The sequence below is a fragment of the Jaculus jaculus genome, chromosome 1 (assembly GCF_020740685.1).
Source record: "Jaculus jaculus isolate mJacJac1 chromosome 1, mJacJac1.mat.Y.cur, whole genome shotgun sequence".
In the NCBI taxonomy this organism is placed as follows: domain Eukaryota; kingdom Metazoa; phylum Chordata; class Mammalia; order Rodentia; family Dipodidae; genus Jaculus; species Jaculus jaculus.
Window position 1 is genome coordinate 47,646,095 of NC_059102.1, and position 23,786 is coordinate 47,669,880.

The 23,786-nt window shown below is 37.8% G+C and overlaps 1 protein-coding gene across 3 annotated transcripts in view; it reads left to right on the forward strand.

Moving 5' to 3' along the window:
* The window catches only part of Rnls (renalase, FAD dependent amine oxidase), a 288,758-nt gene that overhangs the window by 253,751 nt on the left and 11,221 nt on the right, over nucleotides 1-23,786 (forward strand). For all 3 annotated transcript variants that reach the window (XM_004653002.2, XM_045141963.1, XM_045141962.1), the window contains exon 6: nucleotides 7,797-7,972. In XM_004653002.2, the coding sequence (XP_004653059.2) occupies nucleotides 7,797-7,972 (176 nt within the window). The remainder of the gene's footprint in view (nucleotides 1-7,796; nucleotides 7,973-23,786) is intronic.

Consider the following 23,786-nt stretch of genomic DNA (forward strand, 5'->3'; position numbering starts at 1 on the left):
ACGTAGTTATTTATGAGGGAAGGAGTAAAGAAGAGAAAAAGACCTCATAGGTGTGCCAGGGCCTCGTGCTATTGCAAACAAACTCCAGGCACATGTGTCCCTTTGTGCCTCTGTCCTTATGTAAGTACTGGAGAATTGAACCTGGACCAGCAGACTTCCCAAGTATGTGACTTGAATCTCTGAGCCCTCTCTTCAGCCTAATTTTTGCACTTATTCATAGATTTTAGTAACCAGTGTCCATTTTCTGTCAGGTGTATTTTTGGTAAAGACTTCATCCTATTCTGTGGCAAGCCTCTTCACTCTTGGGGGAGGTTTCCTTTGAGGTACAGAAGCTTTTGAATTTCTTGTATTCTCATTTGTCAATTCTTGATATTATTTTCTGTGCTGTTGGGTTCTCTTCAGAAAGTCCTTGCTTATATTTTTATCTTGAACGCTTTCCTTGAGTTTTACTTTAGCAGTGTCAGTTCATCCATTGACACCTTGTCCACTTGAAATGATTCTTATGCAGAGTTAAAAATATGGACCTACTTCCATTCTTAAATTTTTGGAGATCCCATTTTCCAGCACCATTTATTGTGTAGGCTGTTATTTTTTATTTTATGTTTTCAGCATCATTGGTAAAAAGTTATGTTGTTTAAGCTGTGTGGTTTTCTTTCTGAGTTTTCTAGTTTTTGATTCTTTTGTATTTGTTAGGCTTGCTTTGTAGACTAGAACATGATCTATTTTAGAAAAGATTTCATATGCTACTGAAAAGAATGTGCATCTGTTGAATGGAATATGTTGTTAATATATGCTATGCCTAAGCGATCTGAGGTGTAGTTTAACTCTGTAGTTGCTTTGTTGATTTGGAATTTGAAAGACCTCTAAAGGCAAGTGTGGAGTATTGAAGTCAGCCACTGTTCTATGACAGGACCTATCAAACCTTTTATGCCTACTAGTACCCACTTTATGAAACTGGGACCCGTAACATTCTGTGCATATATGTTTACATTGCTGCATATTCCAGATGAATTGTGCCCTTTAATACCTAGTGGCCTCCTTTACCTTGTATGATAATTTCAGTTATTGAGATGCTGTAAGTGTCATGGTGGCTTATTTTCTTCCATTTGTTTTATTTTGTACACCTTACATCCTCCAGTTTGTTTTGTTTATTTCCACTCTTTTGTATGCTTGTTTCTCCCTTGTACATTGTCTGTGCTTGCATCTGTAATGTCCACTACTCTTTCCAGGTGGAAAGCAGGCAACAGTAATAGAAACAAAGATTTTAACAAGTCCAGCATTAAAATGCTATAAAAAGCACTTGTGCATTAATTATTCTCCCAATAAAGTTCAGAAACAGAAGAGCTAGGATGCAATTAGAATAAATGCAGTTTAAAATTTTAAAGCTAAGGTTACCAATCATCAAGTAAAAACAAAACATGAACAAATGAGGGAAAATAAATCAAGTTGAATGAAAGGAAGTGTTTATGAGTTGCCAATACAAGAATAGAGAAAAGACTATATGTTAAGTACAAAAAGGAGGTCATAAAGCCCTCTTCAAGCAAGATAAGCAAGCTGAAACTAAAGAATAAAAGTGTAAAATAAAATAAATAATTATACCATCAGTCAACATTTGTTTATTATAATAAATGTGTTCTTCTCTTACCCCTGCGTGCGTGCATACACACACACACACACACACACACACACACACACACACACACACACATCTTAAAGTGTATTTTCCAGCCAACACTTCAGGTACAAAAATGCCTAGTCTCTACATAATTCATACAAATTAGACAAGAATATCCTTCCCTCTGGGTTAGGTCCCCACACAAGAATCAGTTCTCTGAAGGAGTTTCCCAGTCCTTGGCATGGGCATCCCTCTCCTTTCTTCCCACTCCCTCTTCCTCTTCTCACTTTGAATGCCCCAAGGAGGGGGGCTGTACATGTATTTATCTTTGCTGTTGGGCACTCTTGACCCACCAGAAACCTGCTTGCCTTTCTACCAACTCATAGTCCTTGCCTGAGTGCATGTGCATCGGGGAGTTTGTGTCATATGCAGCCCACGTCCTTTATTGGTGTAGTTGTCCTGGTCAGTGCCGGCCTAGTCAGTGGGGTGAGGGAGTCTGGGATTGAAAGTGTGGCATGTCTTCTCCCCGGCTTTCCCTGCCGGAATGCTTTGGCGACTCATTCTTTCTCATGAATGGGTCCCTCCTCCATCCCAGACGGGGAGAAGGGAAACACACGTGCACACGTCCTTTTCATGTCTGCTTTAGTGCCCCTTGGTCCCCCACCCACAAGTTTCTCATCCAAAGTTTTGGTGGAAGTTTGCTTTTGCTTCTGGAGACTCCCTGTCCTTTTTTTTTTTTTTTTTTTTTTTTTTTTTTTTTTTTGTGGCCCCAGGGTGGGGGAAGGGAATTTTCCTGTTCCCATTCTGATGATGTAAGTTGGAATCTGTTGTTTCCTTTGTAAATGTAACACTGGGTATTTCTGGAATCTATCTGTTGTCTCTCCTTCCTGCTCCTCTACTTGCCTTTCCATTGCTTCTTGCTTCTATAATCAGCGAGCAGGTGTTTCTGTCATATTCATTAATGCATCTGTTGTAGGAGAGTGCTCTTTGTCTCTATTCCTCCTTTAGTTCTTATCATTTGCTTTTAAGATATATTTTGCTACCAAAAGCATGTAGTTGGGCTGGAGACATGGCGCAGCAGTTAAGGCTTTGCCTGCGAAGCCTAACCATCCAGGTTTAATGCCCAGTATCCATGTGAATCCAGATGCACAAGGTGGCCCTGGTTTGCCCATTCCCTCTGCCTTTTCTCTGAGTCTCTGCCTGCAAATAAATAAAGAAATAAAATGTTTTTTAAGATAGTCTTAACAAACATGTAGTTGGGTATTGTTATTTTAACTCTGTATGAAAATCATTGCTTTTACTTAAGCAAATTTAACCTGTCAATATTTGTAGTTACAACTAATATGGATCAGAGAATACTAGAAAGAGCTTACCAAAGCAGAGACCAGGGGGTTCTGACTCCAGGAGAAAACTGAACAGACAAGACCCTTACCAATGTGGCAAGCCTTTTTTTATATAATTCATTAGGATGGGTTTTATGGGCAGACTCAGGTGTGGAAGGGAGAGACTTGACTGGCTCATGGACTCAGGAGGCTGGCTCATGAAGGGCCAGTCTGCCCAGGGGGCTGAGAAATTGCTTGTAGTCATATTAGATGAGACTGGAAGAGCCATAAGTTCTAGTTCTGCCAAGGGTAATAGAGTGGCTTCCCTTTGATCTCCTTGGCCCCTGCCTCTAACTGCCTATTAAAAAAATGATCTTACCCCAGCTTCTCCTTCAGTATCTCCTTTCAGTGTCTTGATTCCTTACCCAAAACTGTAGATTAAAATATGCTGTATCTGTTTCACAACTATTTGGATGGCTATTATTTTAAAAAATGGAAAATAAAAAGTGCTACCAAGGACATGAAGAAATTGGAAATCTTGAACATTGCTACTGGCAATATAATATATTGCAGTTCCTGTGAAATAATTCATTTATTTCACAAACAATTGAAGATAGAATTACTATATAACCCAATAATTCAGGTTCTGAATATACTCCCCAAAGAAGTGAAAGTGGGGACTTGAACAGACATTTATACAGTCATGTTAATAGCATCATTGTTTACAATGAACAAAAGGGAGAAGTAACCCACGTTTTCATCAGCAGAAATGTTGATAAACAAAATGAGGTATGTACATACAGTAGAATTTAATTTAACAATGTAGAGGAATAATGTACTATTAACTCCTTTAACATGGATAAGTCTCGATAACTATATAACAAGTTAAAAAACCCAACCACAAAAGGACAAATATAGTGTTATTCCACTTATAGGAGTTGCCTAAATTGTTAACTCTTAAAGATGAAAAGTAGAATGATGGCTGTCAGGAATAGGAGGATGAGGTAATATGGGATCATTGAGTACAGAATTTCATCTTGGGAGGATGAGAAAGTTCTAGTGAATGATGGTTATGATAGTTGCAGAACAATGAATATACTTAATGACAAAATTTTGTATGTTTAAGTTCTGTTTCACAGGTAAGTTTTTTTTGTTTTATCACAATACCAAATAACTTCTGTGCCTACAGCCAAGTTTCGTCTCCCTTTGTTCCTGGAGTCTTGAAATAAAATCAAGCACAGTGCTCTGTGGAGCTGGTAGTGTGCTTACCTAGCATGCTCACAGTGCTGAGTTTGGCCCCAGCACTACAGAAAGAAAGAAAAAGTCTTAATGCTTTGGAAAAGTCAACCTCTTTATTCTATTCCAAAGCCACTCTTACCATAGCATAGAGGTTAAAACATGAACATTACCTAGGAATGCCTTGCATTCATTTAACACTTAATATTTGAAGAAAGACTATAATGTTGCTTATTCATCTAATCCTCGGAACAGCCTTATAAGGTAAGTAGTATGATCCCCATTTTAAGTGGTGGAAGAAAGTGAGATCTGAGAGATTTACTTATTCAAGATAAGACCCTTTAGGGAACAAAAATATTTATCTGCTAACTTTATAGACATTGATCTACCAATATACAGAATAATAGTCAGCTATAAACTTTATATTTAAAGGCCAAAAGAGAAGTTCTATGCTTCTTAAACTGAATACAGAAAAAGAAAAAAATGGAAGTCAGCCACACAAGCTTCCTGGAGACTAAGGAGTAATGACTCTACTATCTTTACACTAAATCTTATTAACATTTTTGTGGCTTTTTGTAATTCTTTGTTTCTAAATCTTGATTGTATTTAAACTTTGGTTGACTCTTTGTATTTTTGGACTCTAGCTTCTAAAAATATCCTTTAATTTGGAAGTTAAGGTCACTTTCCTTTAAAACTATTTTGGAGGGGCTGAGCCAATGATTCTGTGATTAAAGGTGCTTTCTTCCTAAGCTTTCCACTCTGGGTTCAATTCCTTAGCCACACATGTATGCTGGACAGAAAAAGTGGTACAAGTGTCTGGTGTTTGTTTGCAGTAACAAGAGGCCCTGGTGCATATACACACAGAAACACATACACACACACACACACATACACACATACATACATATACACACACATGTATATACATTGAAATAAATAATTTAGAAAAACCTTTTAATTTGAAGCTATTCCATTTTTAATATAAATTTGCTGTATTTTTCCAATTCTAAGAACAAAGAGTAACCAGGTTATCTCATTATTATGCAATAAACATTTCAATTTGGGTCTAAAATTTTATTTTTTTATTTGGAAGATATGGCTAATGTAAATGGAAGAAGCCTGGCACCATCTGAGCTTAGTGACCTCATGGGAACTCACTAGAACAAATGGATGGGTGGGTGCAATGTCTTTATTCCCCGTACATGTACAGCATTTATCCATGCCCCTCTGCAGACTTCCATTGATCACACACCGAGCTCTCTTTCTTCACAAGGCTGGCCAAGTAGCTTTCTCTGTCCCTGGGAAGAGAGAAGAGTTCCATACGGAAGAGGAATGGCACCACCGCTCCCCCATGTGCACGAGCCTCCTTGGGTGTGTTAATTGATGGCATAAGTAACACCCACCAAGGCACCATGCAGTGGATATTTTCACCGAGTTAATGCTCCCTGGGGAATGTGAGGCTTTGCACTGCTGGGTCCTTCCCTCTGTGTGGCACTAGCAGAGCCTAAGCTGACAAGATGACTATTCTGCAAGGGACACACCCTTTTCAAGTTGCTCTGTGCAGTGAGGTGAGCAGTAGATGCTCTGATTTACCATGGCGTTTTTCTGCAGTTTCCACTTGTAGCCCCAATCTCCTACATGAGAAATTTAAAAACACTCACTACACTTCAAAAGACTTATGACACTTTGAAATCCTCCTCTTATAATTTGCTGTAAAATTTACAAGTCAGGGTTCCTTGAGTCAAGTGAGATGGAGAAATATAGTAGTTTTATTAACAATAGCTTATGCCTAAAACTTGGGCACACCTCAGGAACATTGTCCTTGAGGTTTGTTATTGTTTCCATTCTCATAGCTTGCATGTATTAAGGTGCATTGAGCACATCAGGTGAAGCATGTTATTCGATCTACATGATAGACATATATAGAAGGTATAAATTATCCTTATTTTTCAAAAGTGTTAAAAATCTCCAAAGTTTAAAGTGGTCACATAGTCCTGTAGCAAGCAATTAGCTTATAATATTCAACCATTCTTTCTCATATGTAGACTCATACCAACATAGCTCAAATTGCATGCACTTTTACAATCTTGGCCATAGAGACTGCTTTTAACTTCAAGCTCTATTCATGGGTCCTATATTTTTTTAAAGACTGAAACATATAGGCATACACTCATAATTTCCAATTATAAAAATACAAAACAACAAATTCAATCTCAGATAAAAGATGAGAAGTAACTCCATGTTATGAATAAGGCAGACTTTATATTTTTGTTGCTGATTCAAAGATAAAGATGTATGATAGATGCCTATATTCCTAGCTTATAAGAGGCTGAATGAAGACCTGGAGAGATGGCTTAGTGGTTAAGCGCTTGCCTGTGAAGCCTAAGGACCCCAGTTCGAGGCTCGGTTCCCCTGGTCCCACGTTAGCCAGATGCACGAGGGGGCGCACGTGTCTGGAGTTCGTTTGCAGAGGCTGGAAGCCCTGGCGTGCCCATTCTCTCTCCCTCCCTCTATCTGTATTTCTCTCTGTGTCTGTCGCTCTCAAATAAATAAATTTAAAAAAATAAAAGAAAAAAGAGGCTGAATGAAGCAGATGGTCTTAAATTCAAGGCCAGCCTAGACTACATAGCAAGAATCTGTCTCAAACACACACATATATACACAGAGATAGATTATGAATAATATTATGAGAAAGTTTCTGATTTCAAGGAGATCCTTGATTTCTTCTGAAAATACTAAGCATGTTGTAGAATTTATATAATATCAGCAAAAAACACTTTGCAATATGCTTAAATATTTACTAAGCATGTTATTTGTATTTAGAAGCTAAACACATAAAATATAAAGATAAAATGGGATCTATTCCAAAGAACTTGCCATTTAGTGCTGAGAGAAGATAATAATACATATACACTGAAAACCAAGGCAGTAGTAATTAGTAATTATTAACAGTTCTTCTGACACATATATGTCTTTATCAAGAACCAGCAGCTTGTTCTCTAAAGCACATCTCAAATCTTTCTCCCTTAGAAAGAGAAAGCTGAAGCTACTTTTAAAATTCAGAAATAATCTAGATTAGAATATGGGTTTTCCCCCATTTATTGCCTATTCATTGTGGTCAGCTGTGTGTGAGTGTGTGTGCATATGTGTAGAGTAGATGTGGTATGGCGTTATATCGTGTTACATGAAAAGCATTGGAAAATCTCAATAGCTAATTCTTTAAATGATATGCACATGTATGTACAGATGCACAAGCCATGGACTTTCACAATGTGGCCAGTGGAGTCCTTTGGGTTCACTTCTCTAATCAATTGCATACTTCCTTGAGATGGTGCCTGTACCCTAACCCATAGCTGCCTCCTGGACTCCCCTGACCCTTGCAGACTGGGGTTGCAGGCCAAGCCAAGCTCAGCATTTTATCTGGGTTCAAAGGCAATTCAGCTCTCTAGCCGTCTCAGGTCTCAGGCCCTCCCAGGCCATGATGTTTAAGAGACAAGTGCTGTTAACCACTGAGCCATCTCCCCAGTCCTCATGGTTGGTTTTTAACTCTGAATTGAAGTACTGGTATATGCTTTGAGGTTCCCCTCTTTAAGATGAATTGCTATGTTCTTCTTATACTCTAGAGTCATCAGAAACCGGCCCTTCCCTGGTAATTCACACCACTGTCCCATTTGGAGTTACACACTCAGAGCACAGTCTGGAGGATGTGCAGGAAATAATCTTTCAACAGCTGGAAAACATTCTGCCCGGTTTGCCTCGGCCAGTCTCTACCCAATGCCAGAAATGGAGATATTCGCAGGTAACCAAAGCAGCTAGTGCTATGAGCATAGCAGTTTGCTTAGTGGCCAGCAGAACTAAACACATGTTCATTCTTTGCACTCTCTAGTAAAATAAATCAATGCTGAGATCTTTGAAGTGAATATGGGTTTGCCTAACATATAAGTGTAACCTCTACAGGTTTCACTGTCAACTATTTCTCAATGAAATGTTCATGCAATTTTCACCAGTAATGTCCAAATCTTGACATTTAAAGACACACCCTGAAATTATAAGGTTTCCTATACAGACCAGACAGGTTATATATCTAAATGCAGCTGTTTCTCTGGGGGTTTTCTAAGTCAGTACTGTGGTTATATAGAAACCACTATAAATTCCCAAATTTTTGCAATATGTCATATTAACCTTGTGAGCATATTTTGCTACCAGAGTTTTCATTTTTATTAAGTTTCCACTTTGGTTTTGACTGCTGCCATCAGAGCTTTTGAGAAGAAACAGGGTGAGTATTTGCATAGGACAGCTAGTTGAGCTGTTGTCCAGAGTTGGACAAACCTGTTGATCACTCTACTAGGTTGAGCTTAAGGCTCTTAAACAAAGGAAATATTTACTTAAAAATAATCTCTGGGACTAGAAGGATGGTTTAGTGGTTAAGGCGCTTGCCTGCAAAGCCAAAAGACCCTGGTTTGATTCCCCGGGACCCACATTAGCTAGATGTGCAAGGGGGCACATATGTCTGGAGTTGCTTTGCAGTGGCTGGAGGCCCTGGCGCGCGCGTGCTCTCTTGCGCGCTCTCTCTCTCTCTCTCTCTCTCTCCCCCCCCTCTCTCCCCCTCCCCCTTTCTCTGTCAAATAAATAAAAATGAAATATTATAGATAATAATCTCTGACAACAGAAGTTTGAATGGTGTTCATAGAAAAAGAAATCTTTTGATCTGTGAATTCAAATGTGAAGTCAACTAGGGAAGTCAATAAAGCAATGGTCAGATGGAGAAAAGATGCAAACATTTATCTATTTTTCCCTGATTTTCTAAGACAATTGATTCAATGATTTCAGAGCATTACTGGTTATCAACATTGTTGGGCCTTTAGAAAAAGTGGTGTTGTGGAAAATTGCATCAGATTTTGTATATTTTGCAGGGATTTCCAAATCAGAGGAAATAGTAAATTATTTCCTCTAATGTTGCAGAAGACCTCTGTTTACCAATATCTTCTCAAGTTAAGCTATACAGTGAACCTTTAGGGGAAATATGAACATGTCATAGTCACTTAAGAAGACTTGGCTTTGTCCTTTGAAAAGCATTGGAAAATCTCAATAGCTAATTCTTTAAATGATATTTAACTCAATTTTAAATTAACTTGAAAAAGTAGCCAGGGAAATAATCTTGTTATAATTTGAAGCTGGGAATATTCTGCACTAAGTCACTTTATAATTTGTAAATATTACTTTAAAAACAATAGGTTGTGAGGTTTCTTTATAAGCTTTGCTCTTACATAATCTATTAACAAACTGAAAAATGGTTTGAAATTTTACTTATTTCTTAAAATTTGATATATTATAAAAATAGACTTATCGTAACCATGAAATGACCTATTCAAAGTTGTGTAATATCACAAAATTTAATAAAAACATTATTTTGAACACAATGTGCATCCAAACCCTAACAATAATTTTTATTACAATTTGGATGTTGAAATTATTCCATTACATTGGCAACTCTGAGATGTGAAATCTACACTGTCGGCAGAGCCTGGATGGGAAGAAGTTATTCAGATTTAAAAGCTTATATTTCCAACTATTTGCACAATTCTCTAGTTTCTCGACCATGAGTATATAAAACATAACATTACCATTTATGGTGGATGTCTTACTTTTACACAACATATGCATGTGTCACATCACCTAAGAGAAAGGAATAAATAACCAGCAAAGGTCAAGATATTGAAGATCATTTAAGTACTTACTTTCAGCTCATTTTCTCAGGAGAGCATTTTGTCCATACTTTTCAAAGCTCCATTAGAAATAGGTCTGTCCTAACCATCACCATCACAGTGTGTCTGGCCTAGTTTCATATAATCCGTGCAGTTTATATGTGAATTTGGCCTAATATAGTGCTAAGCACATGAAAAGAGTGGTGCAGAACCAGGGGCAAATGAAAAAGGAGCAGCCTGTTAAATGTGAAGTTTCTTTCTTCCTGAGTAGAAGGAATATACAACTTTAGGCAAAATCATCCTCACAGATTTGTGTTTGGTAGGCAACAGTGTGTGCATACAGAATTACATGATTCTTTTGTGAGGATAGTTTCTGGTAGCAATTGTGTCTAATTTCACAAATGTACAACCTGGAAGTAATTAGATTGTTTTCTTTCTCTTATATCTATTTTCTGTTGTTATCCCCATTTTCTTCTGTTGGAACTAGAAGGGAAATGATCTTGCAAGTAAGGTTGTACTCTTCAAATGAGTCAGCCACTTTGATAAGCTATACCCTTGTATCAGCTAGATTGGGCCTGTCTTTCTTCTGTGTCCTCTTTCTATGTCTCTACCAAGATAGCAGAAATAATCAGCTTCTAAAGAGAACAGGCTTACTTTGGCTTATATTTTGGGAGATTCCAGTGCATAACTGATGAGGTCTCCCATTCCAGCCCTGTGGTGGAAAAGCCCATCATGGCCAAAAGGCACAGCAGAACAAAATCATTCACATGACAAGCCAGGGAGTACGGGAGAAAATGAGGAAGGGGCGAAGACCCACAGTCCCCTTCAAGGACACAACACTAGTCACCTAACAACCTTCCTCTTGGCCCAACATCTTAAAGAACCTACCGCTTCTTAAGAGTACAAGCTGGAGGATAAATCTAACACCAAAACGACACTTGCTATTACATCATCATGGATATAAATATATGGCCTTTTTGATAAGAGTCTTAGGAGATAATCAATTGTATTTATCAGCTAATGTATATTATGTATTTTTCATAATAAAATCATGTTCTAAGCATTCTGCCACTAGTGGTGTGATAATCTTCCACATATGTGCTTTATAATTACTAGAATTTTAATAATGTGGTATGAGTATTGTTGTAGTCCAGTTCATATTGCTGGTAGAAATCACCCAACCAAGAGCAGCTTCTGGGAAAAAGAGATTTATTTTGGCTTACAGGCTCAAGGGGAAGCTCCAAGATGGCAGGGAAAACAATGGCATGAGCAGAGGGTGGACATCACCCCCTGGCCCACATAAGGTGGACCACAGCCACAGGAGGGTGTGCCAAACACTGGTATGGGGAAACTGGCTTTAACACCCATAAGCCAGCCCCCAACAATACACTCAGTCCAGGAGGCATTAATTCCCAAATATCCATCAGCTGGGAACCTAGCATTCAGAACACCTAAGTTTATGGGGGACACCTGAATCAAACCACCACAAGTATGATCTTAGACTTTGGATCAGAGAAACGTGGATTCAGGTCTAGGTTTATATGTGTGCCTTTGGGCAAAGCTATTGTTACTGCAAACCTACAATGCTCTTTTGTAAAAAGCGGTGGTTGAACCTATCTCTTAGAGCTGAGGCTAGGATGAGAATACAGATCACACAACAGAGCACTTAGTGCAGACACTCGATGAAGCAAGTTCTCAATTACTACGAAATAGTGATAGTAAGAGGAGGAGAAAGTGGCACAGAGGCATTATGAGCAATGCTCCCCTTGCCCCGTTTTTCTTGATTATCTCTCTCTTCATACTAAACTCTTACTCTTTTCTTATTTTCTTGGGTTTTTTTGTTTTGTTTTTCTGTTCTTTTCTTATTTTCTGTTGAGAGCTTTTCTCTTCTTTCTGTTTGAGATAAATAAATAGATCCAGGGAGAACAGAAGAACTGATTCAGTTCCATTCATATGGGACTGTTCAATAGCATCACAACAAGGTAAAGTAGAAGTAGTAAAATCTTCTATTATCTATTTGTTGTTATTGTTATTACTTATTAAAATTTTATTTACATACTTGCAAGGAGAGAGAGAGAAAAAAAAAAGGGCACTCCAGGGCCTGCAAACAAACTCCAGATGTATGTGCCACTGTGCATCTGGATTTATATGGTTACTGGGAAGTCAAGCCATGATTGTTGGGTTTTTCAGGCAAAGACCTTAATCACGGAGCCATTTCTCCAGTCCTATTTTATTATTTTTAAGCTTAAATATTCCCCTGCTTCTTGCTATTCTGCTAAGCTAACTTACACATTTTCTGGCATCTGATCATTTAACACACATTTATGCAGTGAGTCAATATTTCCTGGCATGAAAGTATGCTCACCAAGCACTCTTGCTTATGTACCATAAGGTCATAGACCTTTGGCACTTTGGGATAGGTGGAGTATGGCATGACCCAGTTCACCACCAGGAGGAGACCTAGCTGGTGCCAGTCCCAAACATTCCTTTGAGTAATCCCCCACCTATTTGTCTCTGGCACCCACCACTTACTTGAGATGATTACAAGACAGCACATAGTATGAGATCATCAGCTGAGAAACCCTGACCATTGAATTAGGAATGCATACTCACAGTTTTATTGTAGCTTATATGGCCAGATATTTCCTCTTTTCAGAAAATTTCATATTGTATGAACTATTGAATGTTAGAACACATATGCATTTAATGAAGCCATTCTTTCTCAAGCACTCTTGAGACTTCCCCTGTCATATAATCATCATCACACTTACTCAAAATAATTATTATGACTAGCAATGCTTTATAGAAAACTTTCAAAGAAGTCTGGCAAAAGATTCACAAGGGGGCACACACATCTGGAGTTCGTTTACAATGACTGGAGGCCCTGGCATGCCCATTCTCTCTCTCTCTCTCTCTCTCTCTCTCTCTCTCTCTCTCTCTCTCTCTCTCCCTCTCTCTCTGTCAAATAAATAAATAAAAATATTTTTAAAAAGAAGTCTGGCAAAGGCAGATGCTATATATATATATATATATCATATTTTATATGTGCATATATATAAAACATAAAATATATTTTCCTTTGCATCCAGTATTAATACTTAAAACTCGATGGTGGGTATGCTTACATGAGCATGGATACCCTGAGAAAAATAGGCGTTATTCCAGTTGTGTCTCATAAAACATAAGTCTATTTGGTCTTTTAAAGGTAGATCAGTATTATGCTATAAAACTAACAAGTTAAATTGACAACTATTTGTACTTACATTATATATTAAGTAAGTACATTTATATTTCATTCAACACACATTTGTTGAATTCCTGTATGTGTTACCAGGTTCTTAACTCAAAGACATCACCCATCCATCAAGGGGGTTTTCCTTATAGTCATTTGGCAAAGGTGGTCAATGAATAGATAGAGAATATAAAAGGTTTGTGGATGTTCTTTGTAAGCACATAGCAGATGAAATGGTTACAAAAAAAAACCTTCTTAAAGTAAGTACTACCGATGTGAAGTCAGACAGGCAAATGCAGAGGTTGGAACAACATTCCAAAAACACGGGCACTTGCCCAGAGGCAAAATTTAGGAAATGACCAGGATTCACTTTGGCAGAAAAGTGAAATTCAACTGGAATATGGGAACATGAGACTGGGAAGATAACTGAATTCAGTGCTTCTGGTTTGTCTCATAAACCATGTGGACATTCAGCTCAGTTCAATGCCATCTCTCCTTTAACAAGGACATTGCTATTAAATTGGAAATGTCTACAGAAAAAGCTCTGTGAGTTCTGCTTCAGGCTTTTGTTTCTTATTTTCCCCTTTGTCTTAATCTATTGTAGTACTTTTTGTGCCACGATCATCTCTGCGTTTTAGACAGTACATCTGTTTTATTCTCTCTCTCCCTTTTTCCTCCTCCCTTCTTCTCTCTCTCTCTCAAAAATAAATAATAAATAAATAAATAAATAAATAAATAAATGGCATTTGTTAGATTCCTATTCTGCAAAGCTCACAAAGCTGTTTGTAACTCCCTCTCTCCTCCAACTGTTCTCTGAAGTTTGTATTCTTCCCCACCGCATAGGTGAGAAAGTTAAGATCAGAGAACTCAGGAACCTTGTGCAGGCTTCAGACACTAGGAAGCAGCAAAACTGACTTTCAGACACAGCCCTATTTAAAAAGCCAGTGCTCCACTTAACTGCTGATAATTTTTTGAATTCTGGCCTTTCCCCAATTATGACACATTTTTATAAGATCTTTCTTTTCCTGAGTTGTCAGCTAGAAATAATCAGCATTTATACTCTGATTTTAGAAAGTCCATTTTTACTGACTTCATGTGATCCTCACAACAGCTCTGTCAGATCAGGAAGTAAATATTATCTTTGCATTAAATGAGAAAACTGAGGTGCCTCATGAATATCTTCCCTAAAATGATGCAACTATCAGTGATAAAATAGAAACTGGATCATGTCACTTTACAATCAAAAGTCAATGTTTCATATTCTCTTTAAAAAATCTGTTAAATATGAGTCATAGACTAAACATAAAAACCTTTAAATTGTAAAACTTCTAGATGAAAGCATAAGAAAAACAGCTTATGATCATGATTTGGGGTTTAGCAAACATTTTTTTAGATAGGACAGAAAAGCACAGAACATAAAATAAAAACTTGATGGGGGCTGGGTAGATCGCTCAGTGGTTAAGGTGCTTGCTGTGCAAACATACTGATTTCCAGCACTCACATAAAAGCACATACCTATAATCTCAGCCCTAGGGAGGTGGAGACAGGGGTTCCCTAAGGCTCACTAGTTAACTAGTCAAATCAGTGAGCCCTGTGTTCAGCAAGAGGCTCTGTCTCCAAAATAAATAAATAAATAAATAAATAAATAAATAAATAAATAAAGGTGGAGAGTAATAGAGGAAAACACACCTCTTCAACCTCTGGTCTCCATGCATGTACAGCGCCCCATACACATGTGCTCACACATATGAACATGCATATGTACATGCATGCACACAAAGTAGAAACTGATAAGTTGCATCTGATGAAAATTAAAGAAACTTTCTTTGAAGACACTTCAAGGAAAATGAAAAGACAATTACAGATTTGAAGAAAATATTTGGAAGGCGTGTATCTAATAAAAGATTGGTATCCAAAATATACAAAGAAGTCTCACAATAAAAAAGTTAAAAAATAAAAATAATAAAAAAATATCTCAACTGGTTAGAAAATGAGCAAAAGACCTGAAAAAAAGCATTTCACTAATAATGATATTTGAATTTCACCATGGCATCAGAAGAATTCTATACCACAACAATGTTAAAAGGAATTAATGATGACCTAATGAAAAGAAGGCATATATTCAGAGGCTTCTTATCTTGAAGATGGCAGTGTTATCCAATGTGATCCACAAGTTTGATGCTATCTGTAGCAAAATCCCAGCTGCCTCTGTAGGAATTAAAAGGCTTATTCGGTGGGGGGGGGGGTTCATATAGAATTTCAGGAAATCCTAAATAGCTAAAATCAATCTTTAAAAAGAAGTCCTAAATTGGGAGAGTCTCCAGTTTTAAAACTACCATCAAGCTGCAGTAATCTAAATAATGTAGAGCTTACATGAGGAGAGAGTAGGTGAATCCTGGAATAAACCTATGTTTGTGGTTGGCTGCTTTCTGACAATGTTCCCACATCCATTCAATGGGCAAAGAACATAGGCATGGAAAAAAAATTGGATATTCATATACAACAGAGTGAAGATGGACCAAACCTCACACTGCACACAAAAACCTAACTAAAATGGAACAAAAGCCTAAAAACATAATAAAATTCCTAGAAGTCAGAGGGGTAAGTCTTCATCTGGCATTGGTTTTTACAGATTATGCCAAAAATAGGGGCAACTAAAGAAAAAGTGGTTTTTAAACTGACTCAAAAGTCAAAACATCAGAGGATTGTCAAGAAAATAAAAAGATAAAATGAGAGAAAATATTGATGAGTAACACATCTGATAAGAATCTATCATCTAGAATGTATAAAGAACTCCTACAAATCAAAAGGAAAAATTTAACAAAGGACTTGAATATATATTTTGACCAAGAAGAAATTTAAATCACTGTGTAAAAACATTCCCTACATAATTATTCATTAAGGAAATGCAAAGTGAAGCTACAATGAGATTGTGCCCATTATGATGACTGTAATTTTGTTAGCATACATTAGTTATACAAAATAATGAGCTTTATTGAGGATATTTGTGAGGATATGGAAAAGTGAAATTTTTGTGCTTTTCTGTAGTATACAAGGATTGAATCACTGCAGAAGATGAGTGATTTCTTAAGTTAAACATACAATGAAAATGACTCAGCAATTCTACTCAAAGATACATACTCAAAAAAGTTGAGTACATGGGTTCATATATTCTAAACAGTACCCATTAGCATGGATAATCAAATATGGTAAGTCTCATGATTCAGCCATAAAAAAAATGATGAACTATTAATACATAATCCCTCAAGAATGAACCTTGGCTCCCTTAAGAACTCTTAACTGACCTTGTGTTTTCACAGTATTAAAAGTAGAAGGAAGGTTGTTAAAAGAACACAAAATTCCTTTTGTCATAATCTCACAGCCCAGACATAAAGCTTCTGAATCCATTCAGCATGCATGAAAAACAGAAAAAAATTCAATATCTAAGCTGCTGGGTCATAAAAAATGAATGGGGAATGGGAGAAGAGATACAGAAGGGTGGATTTGATGGAGAATTAAACATCAAATTAAACAAGAGAAGAACTGTTATGAGTAGAAGAAGAAAAGTGATTTCTAATTTGTCATAATTCACTATGGAAAATATCTTTGGCCCTCTTGGGCAATTTGATTCTTTGGGATACTGTGATGTAAAACATACTTTGATGAATTTCAAATCTGTCGATTCACCTTCCCAAAAGAAATGGCTTTTGTATCCTTGTAATCTTCAGTGTTCTCAGCAACTAGGAATAAAACAATTATTTGAATAATTAATGTATAAATAGACTAGAGCTTGATGAAGGGAAGAACAATTTTCCATTAAATTAAAATCTAAAGGGAAATGTGTTATGACTATTATTTTGTTTTTATTACTTCCTCAGAACTAGAGAAAATCTCATGTCATTTTTAATTATATGTTTGTCTTGAATAAGTCTCAGCCTAATAGGCTGTTGCAATGCAGTTAGGATTATAAAGCTCAATCTAAACAGATTCAATGTAAACCTCAGCAGTTGAATATACAATTTCAGCCAAGTATGTCCCTTTCAGTTTGAGCCCACCAAAGCTGCTACTTGGGTCATATAATTGATTTGTGGCACATTCTACATGCATCTACCCAGTGGTTTAGTAATATAGAAGAGACAAATACCAATAAAGTGAATAGCTCCACTGAGAACTGGCCAAACCACACCATTTTCTTCATACCTACAGTATTGAAGCCAATAGCAATTTTATATTAATTCTCTGTAGTACTAGGCTCATAGTTCTGTAGCTTGAAGTATTTAATATAAATAAGACTTTCCCTGAAGTACAACAAAGAAATGAGCTTATGAAATCACCATTAAATATAATAGAACATTGGAGAAATGTACAGTTCAGAGGAAAGGTGAGAGGATACATACAACATATAAGTAATTAAAATGTACAATCTTGGAAGGCAAGCACTTACATGTTGATAAAGCTGTTTATTAATGTTAAATACTATAGCATTAAAGGATCAGGGAGTGAGAATCGTAAAATTAAGTGACCTAATGGCTAAATGTAAAACATTCAAAGAAATATATCAAAAACTGTGTAAAATGGTACAATTAATATCCCAACTTATCATTTCCAGTTGAGGCACTTTTCCTCATTAATATGCAGCATATGGGTGAGAAATAATCTTTTTCATCACTTTTTAAGTTATTTACTTGTATGGGGGGGGTGGTTGGTATATGGGTGTTACAGGTGTGGCAGGACTTCTTGCCACTGCAAATGAAAGCCCAGAATTTGTAACATGTTTTGACATTTGGCTCAGGTAAGTTGCATTGGAATTGAACCCAGGCTAGCAGGCTTTGCAAACAAGTCCCTTTAACCTCTTAACCATCTTCCTGGCCCCTTTCCTGTTCTTGATAATACTGCAAACATATTCTAAGTGGACCTAAGTTCTATTGTGCCACAAAAAAATCAGCATCTAAGTAAATTTTTAAGAAGGGACTTTTTTTTAAGACATAGGCATAGATTGGTTAGGTCTTGTAGAAAAAAATGCTTACTCTCTGACACCTATAAATTTCAAGAATATATTTACCATTCTCCCTCTCAGATTATATATAATTTGAAGTATGATTTAGACTTCTTTATAAATTTTCACTGAACCTTAGTCACAAAATGTGGTGATCTTGTGTCTTTTGAAATTAAGGCAAATAGAGCTGGAGAGATGGCTTAGCAGTTAAGATGCTTGCCCAAGTTGGATTCCTCAGGATCCACGTAAACCAGATGCACAAGGTGGCGCATGCTTCTGGAGTTCGTTTGCAATAGCTGAAGGTCTTGGTGTACCCGCCCCTCCTCAAATAAATAAGTAAAAATTTTGAAAAAAAGAAAGGCAAATCTGTAGATATGCCATCACACATACACAAGCACATTGACATACACTGTGTCAGTCATGTTTGTGTTATTGTCACAAAATACCCAATACCATCTGCTTATCAATTCTTTGAGGCACAGTTCTTCAAACCGTGTCATATATGCACGCATCTTACATGTCTCCCAAGGTATTCTTTTCTGTGACTTTTGCTTCTGTTTTTGTTTTAATACAGGATCTCATTGCATAGACAAGGCCAGCCTAGAACTCTGTATGAAGCCCAGACTGGCGTTGAACTCATAATCTTCCTGCTTTATCCTCCTGAGAGCTAGGGGTACAGTTGTGCACTACTATGCCTCCCTCTTAATATTTTCTTAATATTGACATTTTACAAGATGACAGTGCATAAGAAATCTTTACCATTTCAAATTTGGAATGATGCAAATACTTACCATGCCTTCACTTAGCATTCATAATTAAGGTGAGCCATAGCAGAATTCTCCTTTCTGGAGATGATGATTGATATAGCTGTTGGAGTAAGTGTGATGGTTACCATAATAAACCTGTGCACTTCAGCTGCTCACAAACTGAATCAAATGGTGAAGTCTTGGATGTTATAAAATAGACTAGGGATGTGGTTCAGTGGGTAGAGTTCCTGCCTAGTCCTGAGTTTGATCCCCAGTAGTATTTTGTTGTTGTTGTTTTTAATTGGTTTTGTACTCAGTGAATATAGTCAAGTTGTTACCATTGTTAGCCTCCTCCCTATCCTCCCTGCTCCACCTGGCCCCTCCTTGTTGGGGTATATGGGTCATGCATTGTGGGGTTACCCATCAGTTATAGATAGGAAGAAATATCTCTGTGTATCATGACCCAACATATGTCTCTGACATTCTTTCCGCCCCCTCTTCTGCAAATTTCCCTGAGCCATGTTGGGTTCATTTTAGGTCTGCTTCAGTGGTGAGGTCTTGGGAGCCTCTGTGTCTCTGGATATCTGGTTTGGTAGGGGTTGATTGTTCTCTGTGTCTAACTCCTTCACCCTTGTGCTGGTGCCAGGTTCGCCAAGAAAGCAGCACCCTTGCTTGTTTTGCCAATTATTCTTAGCTTCAGCTGGGGCCCTTTTGAGGTATGATGGGCTGGTTCTGTCCTTAGGATCTGTGTGTATCTGAAAAAGAGAAGCAGATTCTCTGACAGAGAGTAAAGTTAGCACCAGATAAATGGGATAACCATTACTTTTTTTAGAGAGAATTTAATAGATGTAGGCCCTCTTGTCACCCACGATTGGTGGTTGCTTGCTAATGAAGAGCAGGCTCATTTTTGGATCTGGTTCTGACTTGTTTCCCAGCTCCAGCTATGGGTTCCATTCTACTGAGTGGATCAGTTAGCCAAATTAATGTCAGTTGGTTTCCCACCATGGCTATGCTGCACTATTGCACTTGTGTGAGCATCACACCAGGTTATTTGCTGCTAAGTAGGTTAGACCATGAGTTGCTTGGACAGATATTGGTCATTTTCCCCAGTCGCCCATATAGCACCTTCTGGCACTAGAAGCACTGACTGTCTGGGGACTGACTCTCTTCCAGCTTCCAGCCATGCCACTCCATGTTGCGTGTCAACCACATATGGTGTCTTCAGCAGTAGGCTCTTACCCTAACCTTTGGTGGGTCATCAAGTACTCTGACAGAAACCTGTCTTTCTTTTAGGAAACCTTGTAGGTCTCTTTGATCAAAAGCTCATTGTGGATGATAGCCACCTGCTGGTACTGGGAGATACAGGTCAGTGCCCAAGAATAGAAGGAAGAAAAAGATAAATAATACAAAAGAGTTAGAGAAAAGAGGGGTGGGGGGAGAGAAGCAGTAGATTAAGGTCAATCTTCACCCTACACTCTCCAGAGCCTTGTGACTCAGGTGTTCCCTCTAAGGGCTTGGTGAAGGTTCAACCATTTGGTCTGTCCCTTATGATGCAGAATATATGGTTCCATTGCCATTTGGGTCCACATTTGTGTCTCCCACCCCCTCCCTTCCCCTTCCCTACCTCCCCACCTACCCTATTGTCTGGTCCTCAAGATGCTTGCTGAGTATGTCAACATCGTGGGTAGATTCAGGTTAGGTGCTATAGATGAGTGAGACTATGCAGCAATTATCTTTCTGTGATTGGGTAAGTTCACTGAAAAGGATCTGTTCCAGGTATGACCATTTTTCTTCAAATTTCTTTGTGTCATTTTTTTCTTAATGCTGTGTAGAATTCCATTATATATGTGTGTGTGTGTGTATATATATGTGTGTGTGTGTGTGTGTGTGTGTGTGTGTGTGTGTGTGTGTGTGTATGTGTGTATGTATATATATCACATCTTAGTTATCTATTCTTCTTGTATAGGACATCTGGGTTGATTCCAGCTCTTAGCTATTACAAATTGAGCAGCCATAAACATGGTGGAGCAAATCTCTCTGGACTGAAGCTTGGAGGTTTTAGGGTACATGCCCAGTAAGAAAATAACTGGGTCTGTTGGTAACTCTATAGTCAGCTTTTTTAGAAGTCTCCATATTACTTTCCAAAGTGGCCATACTATCTTACATTCCCACCAACAGTGGATGAGGGTTCCTACTTCTCCACATCCTTGTCAGCATTTACTTTCATTTGATTTTTTTTAATGTTTTCTATCCTTACTGGGGTAAGGTGGAATCTCATAGTTGTTTTCATTTGTATTTCCCTGATAATTAGGGATGATGAACATTTTCTTAAGTGTGTGTTTGCCATTTGTATTTCTTCCTCTTTGAACTGCCTGTCAAGTTCTTTGCACCATTTTGTGAGTGGGGTGTTTGACTTTTTATTGTTTAGGTTTTTGAGTTCTTTGTAGATTCTAGAGATTAGGCCTCTGTCAGTTGGATATTCAGCAAATATATTCTCCCATTCTGTGGGTAATCTGTTGACTTTGCTTATTGCATTTTTGTTTGTGAAGAAACTCTTTAGCTTCATGTGATCCCATTGGTTGAGTTATTGTTTAAGATCCTATACTACTGGGATTTTCTTCAGGAAGTCTTTTATCATTCCTATATCATAGAGAGGTCCTCCTATATTTTCTTCCAGTAGTAGCTGAGTTTCCAGTCTTATATTGAGGTCTTTGATCCACTTGGACTTGAGTGTTGTGCATGGCGAGATGTGTGGATCAAGTTTCAGTTTCCTGCAGATGGTTATCCAGTTTGTCCAGCACAATTTGTTGAAGTTGTCTTTTTTCCAGCCTATATTGTTAGGACCTTTGTAAAATATCAAGTTGCTGTAGTTGCTTGACCCAAAGTCTGGGTCCTCGATTCTATTCCATTGGTCTATACTCCTGTTTTTATGCCAGTACTATGCTGTTTTTATTACAATGGCTTTGTAATATAGCTTTAGATCAGGCATGGTGATGCCTCCAGAGGTACTTATTTTGCTGAGGATATACTTGGATATCCGGGGCCTTCTGCCTTTCCATATGAATTTTGAGATCATTTTTTTCTATCTCTATGAAGAAGAATTTTGGGATTTTAATTGGAATTGCATAAATCTGTATATTGCCTTTGGTAGGATTGCCATTGTCACAATGTGAATTCTGCCTGTCCAGGGGCATAGCTGGTCTTTCTGTTTTCTCAAGTCCTCCCCAATTTCTTTTTTTGGGTGTTTTTATGTTTTCATTGTATAAATCTTTCACTTCCTTGGTTAATGTTATTCCAAGGTATTTTTTTTTTTTGGTTGCTTTTGAAAATGGGACAATATCACTTATTTCTTTCTCTGTATCTTTGTCATTTGCATAGAGAAAGGCTACTGATTTTTGTGCATTGTTTTTGTATCCTGCTATTTTGCTAAAGGATTTAATAGCCTTCAGGTGTTTTGGGATGGAGTCTCTCAGGTCTCTTAAATCATGTAACCTGTGAACAGAGCTAACTTAACTTCTTCCTTTCTAAATTGTATCCCTTTTATTTCTTTTTCCTGTCTTATTGCTCAAGTGAGGACTTCCAGTACTATATTAAAGAGCAGAGGTGAAAGTGGACACCGCTTTCTTATTACTGATCTCAATGGGAATTCCTCCAGTCTCTCTCCATTACGTATTATTTGGGCTTTAGGAGCTTTGTATATAGCCTTTATGATGTTAAGATATGAACTGACCATGTCAATTCTCTCCAATGTTTTGATCATGAAGTGATGTTATATTTTGCCAAAGGCCTTTTCTGCATCTACAGAAATGATCATGTGGATTTTTTGTTTAACCTTGTTTATATGGTGTATTACATTGACATAATAATTTTGTGTGTTAATTTTGCATTCTGCCACCTGCTGAATATGTTTATTAGCTATAGGACTTTTCAGAGAAGTCTTTAGGGTCTCATGTATGAAACCATACCATCTGCAAATAGGATACTTTGACTTCTTCCTTTCCTGTTTGTATTCCTTTTGTTTTCTTCTTATCTTACTGCTCAAGCTAAGACTTAAAGCACTATATTGAATGAGAGTACAGAAAGTGGACACCCATGACTTGATCCTGATTTTAGTAGAAATACTTTGACAATTTTTCCTATTTAACATAATGTTGGCTATATATATGACACCTATAACCTTTATTGTGTTGAGAGAGGTTCCTTCTATACCTACCTAGTCTCTCCAGAGGTTTTTTCTTTTTTGTTTCTTGGGAACAGACTTTGTATGGATACATCATGTGTGGGCACCATCTTTTCCCTCCTCCCTGTCTCCATTCCACAGGGGGCTCTCCTCAGTTTGGTTGCTGGTGTTATAAATGAGGTTGTGAGTTATGTGTTGTAGGAGCAGCAGTCAGTTATGGAGGAGGCAATGCCTCTGAGCATGGTTTCCTAACCTGTGGCTCTTATATTCATTCCACCCCCTTTTTCACCTGAGCCTTGGTGGGTGTTTTTTTTTAATTTTATTTTTTATTTTTTATTTAATTATTTGAGAGCGACAGACATAGAGAGAAAGAATGATAGAGGGAGAGAGATAATGGGCACACCAGGGCTTCCAGCCTCTGCAAACGAACTCCAGACACGTGCACCCCCTTGTGCATCTGGCTAACGTGGGACCTGGGGAACCGAGCCTCGAACCAGGATCCTTAGGCTTCACAGGCAAGTGCTTAACTGCTGAGCCATCTCTCCAGCCCTGGTGGGTGTGTTTTAAGTATTGTTCAATGATGAGCTCTTAGGAATGTAAGGATTTCTGCTTTGGTATGTGTTGAGTATCCTCAGTGTCTGTCTTCTTCACCCTGGCTCTACTTACTTGTCAGGCTCACCATGGAAGTAGCACTCTTGCTCATCTCCCCACTTCCTCTATGGTTTTGCCTGGGCCTTCACTGAGTTTGCAAAGG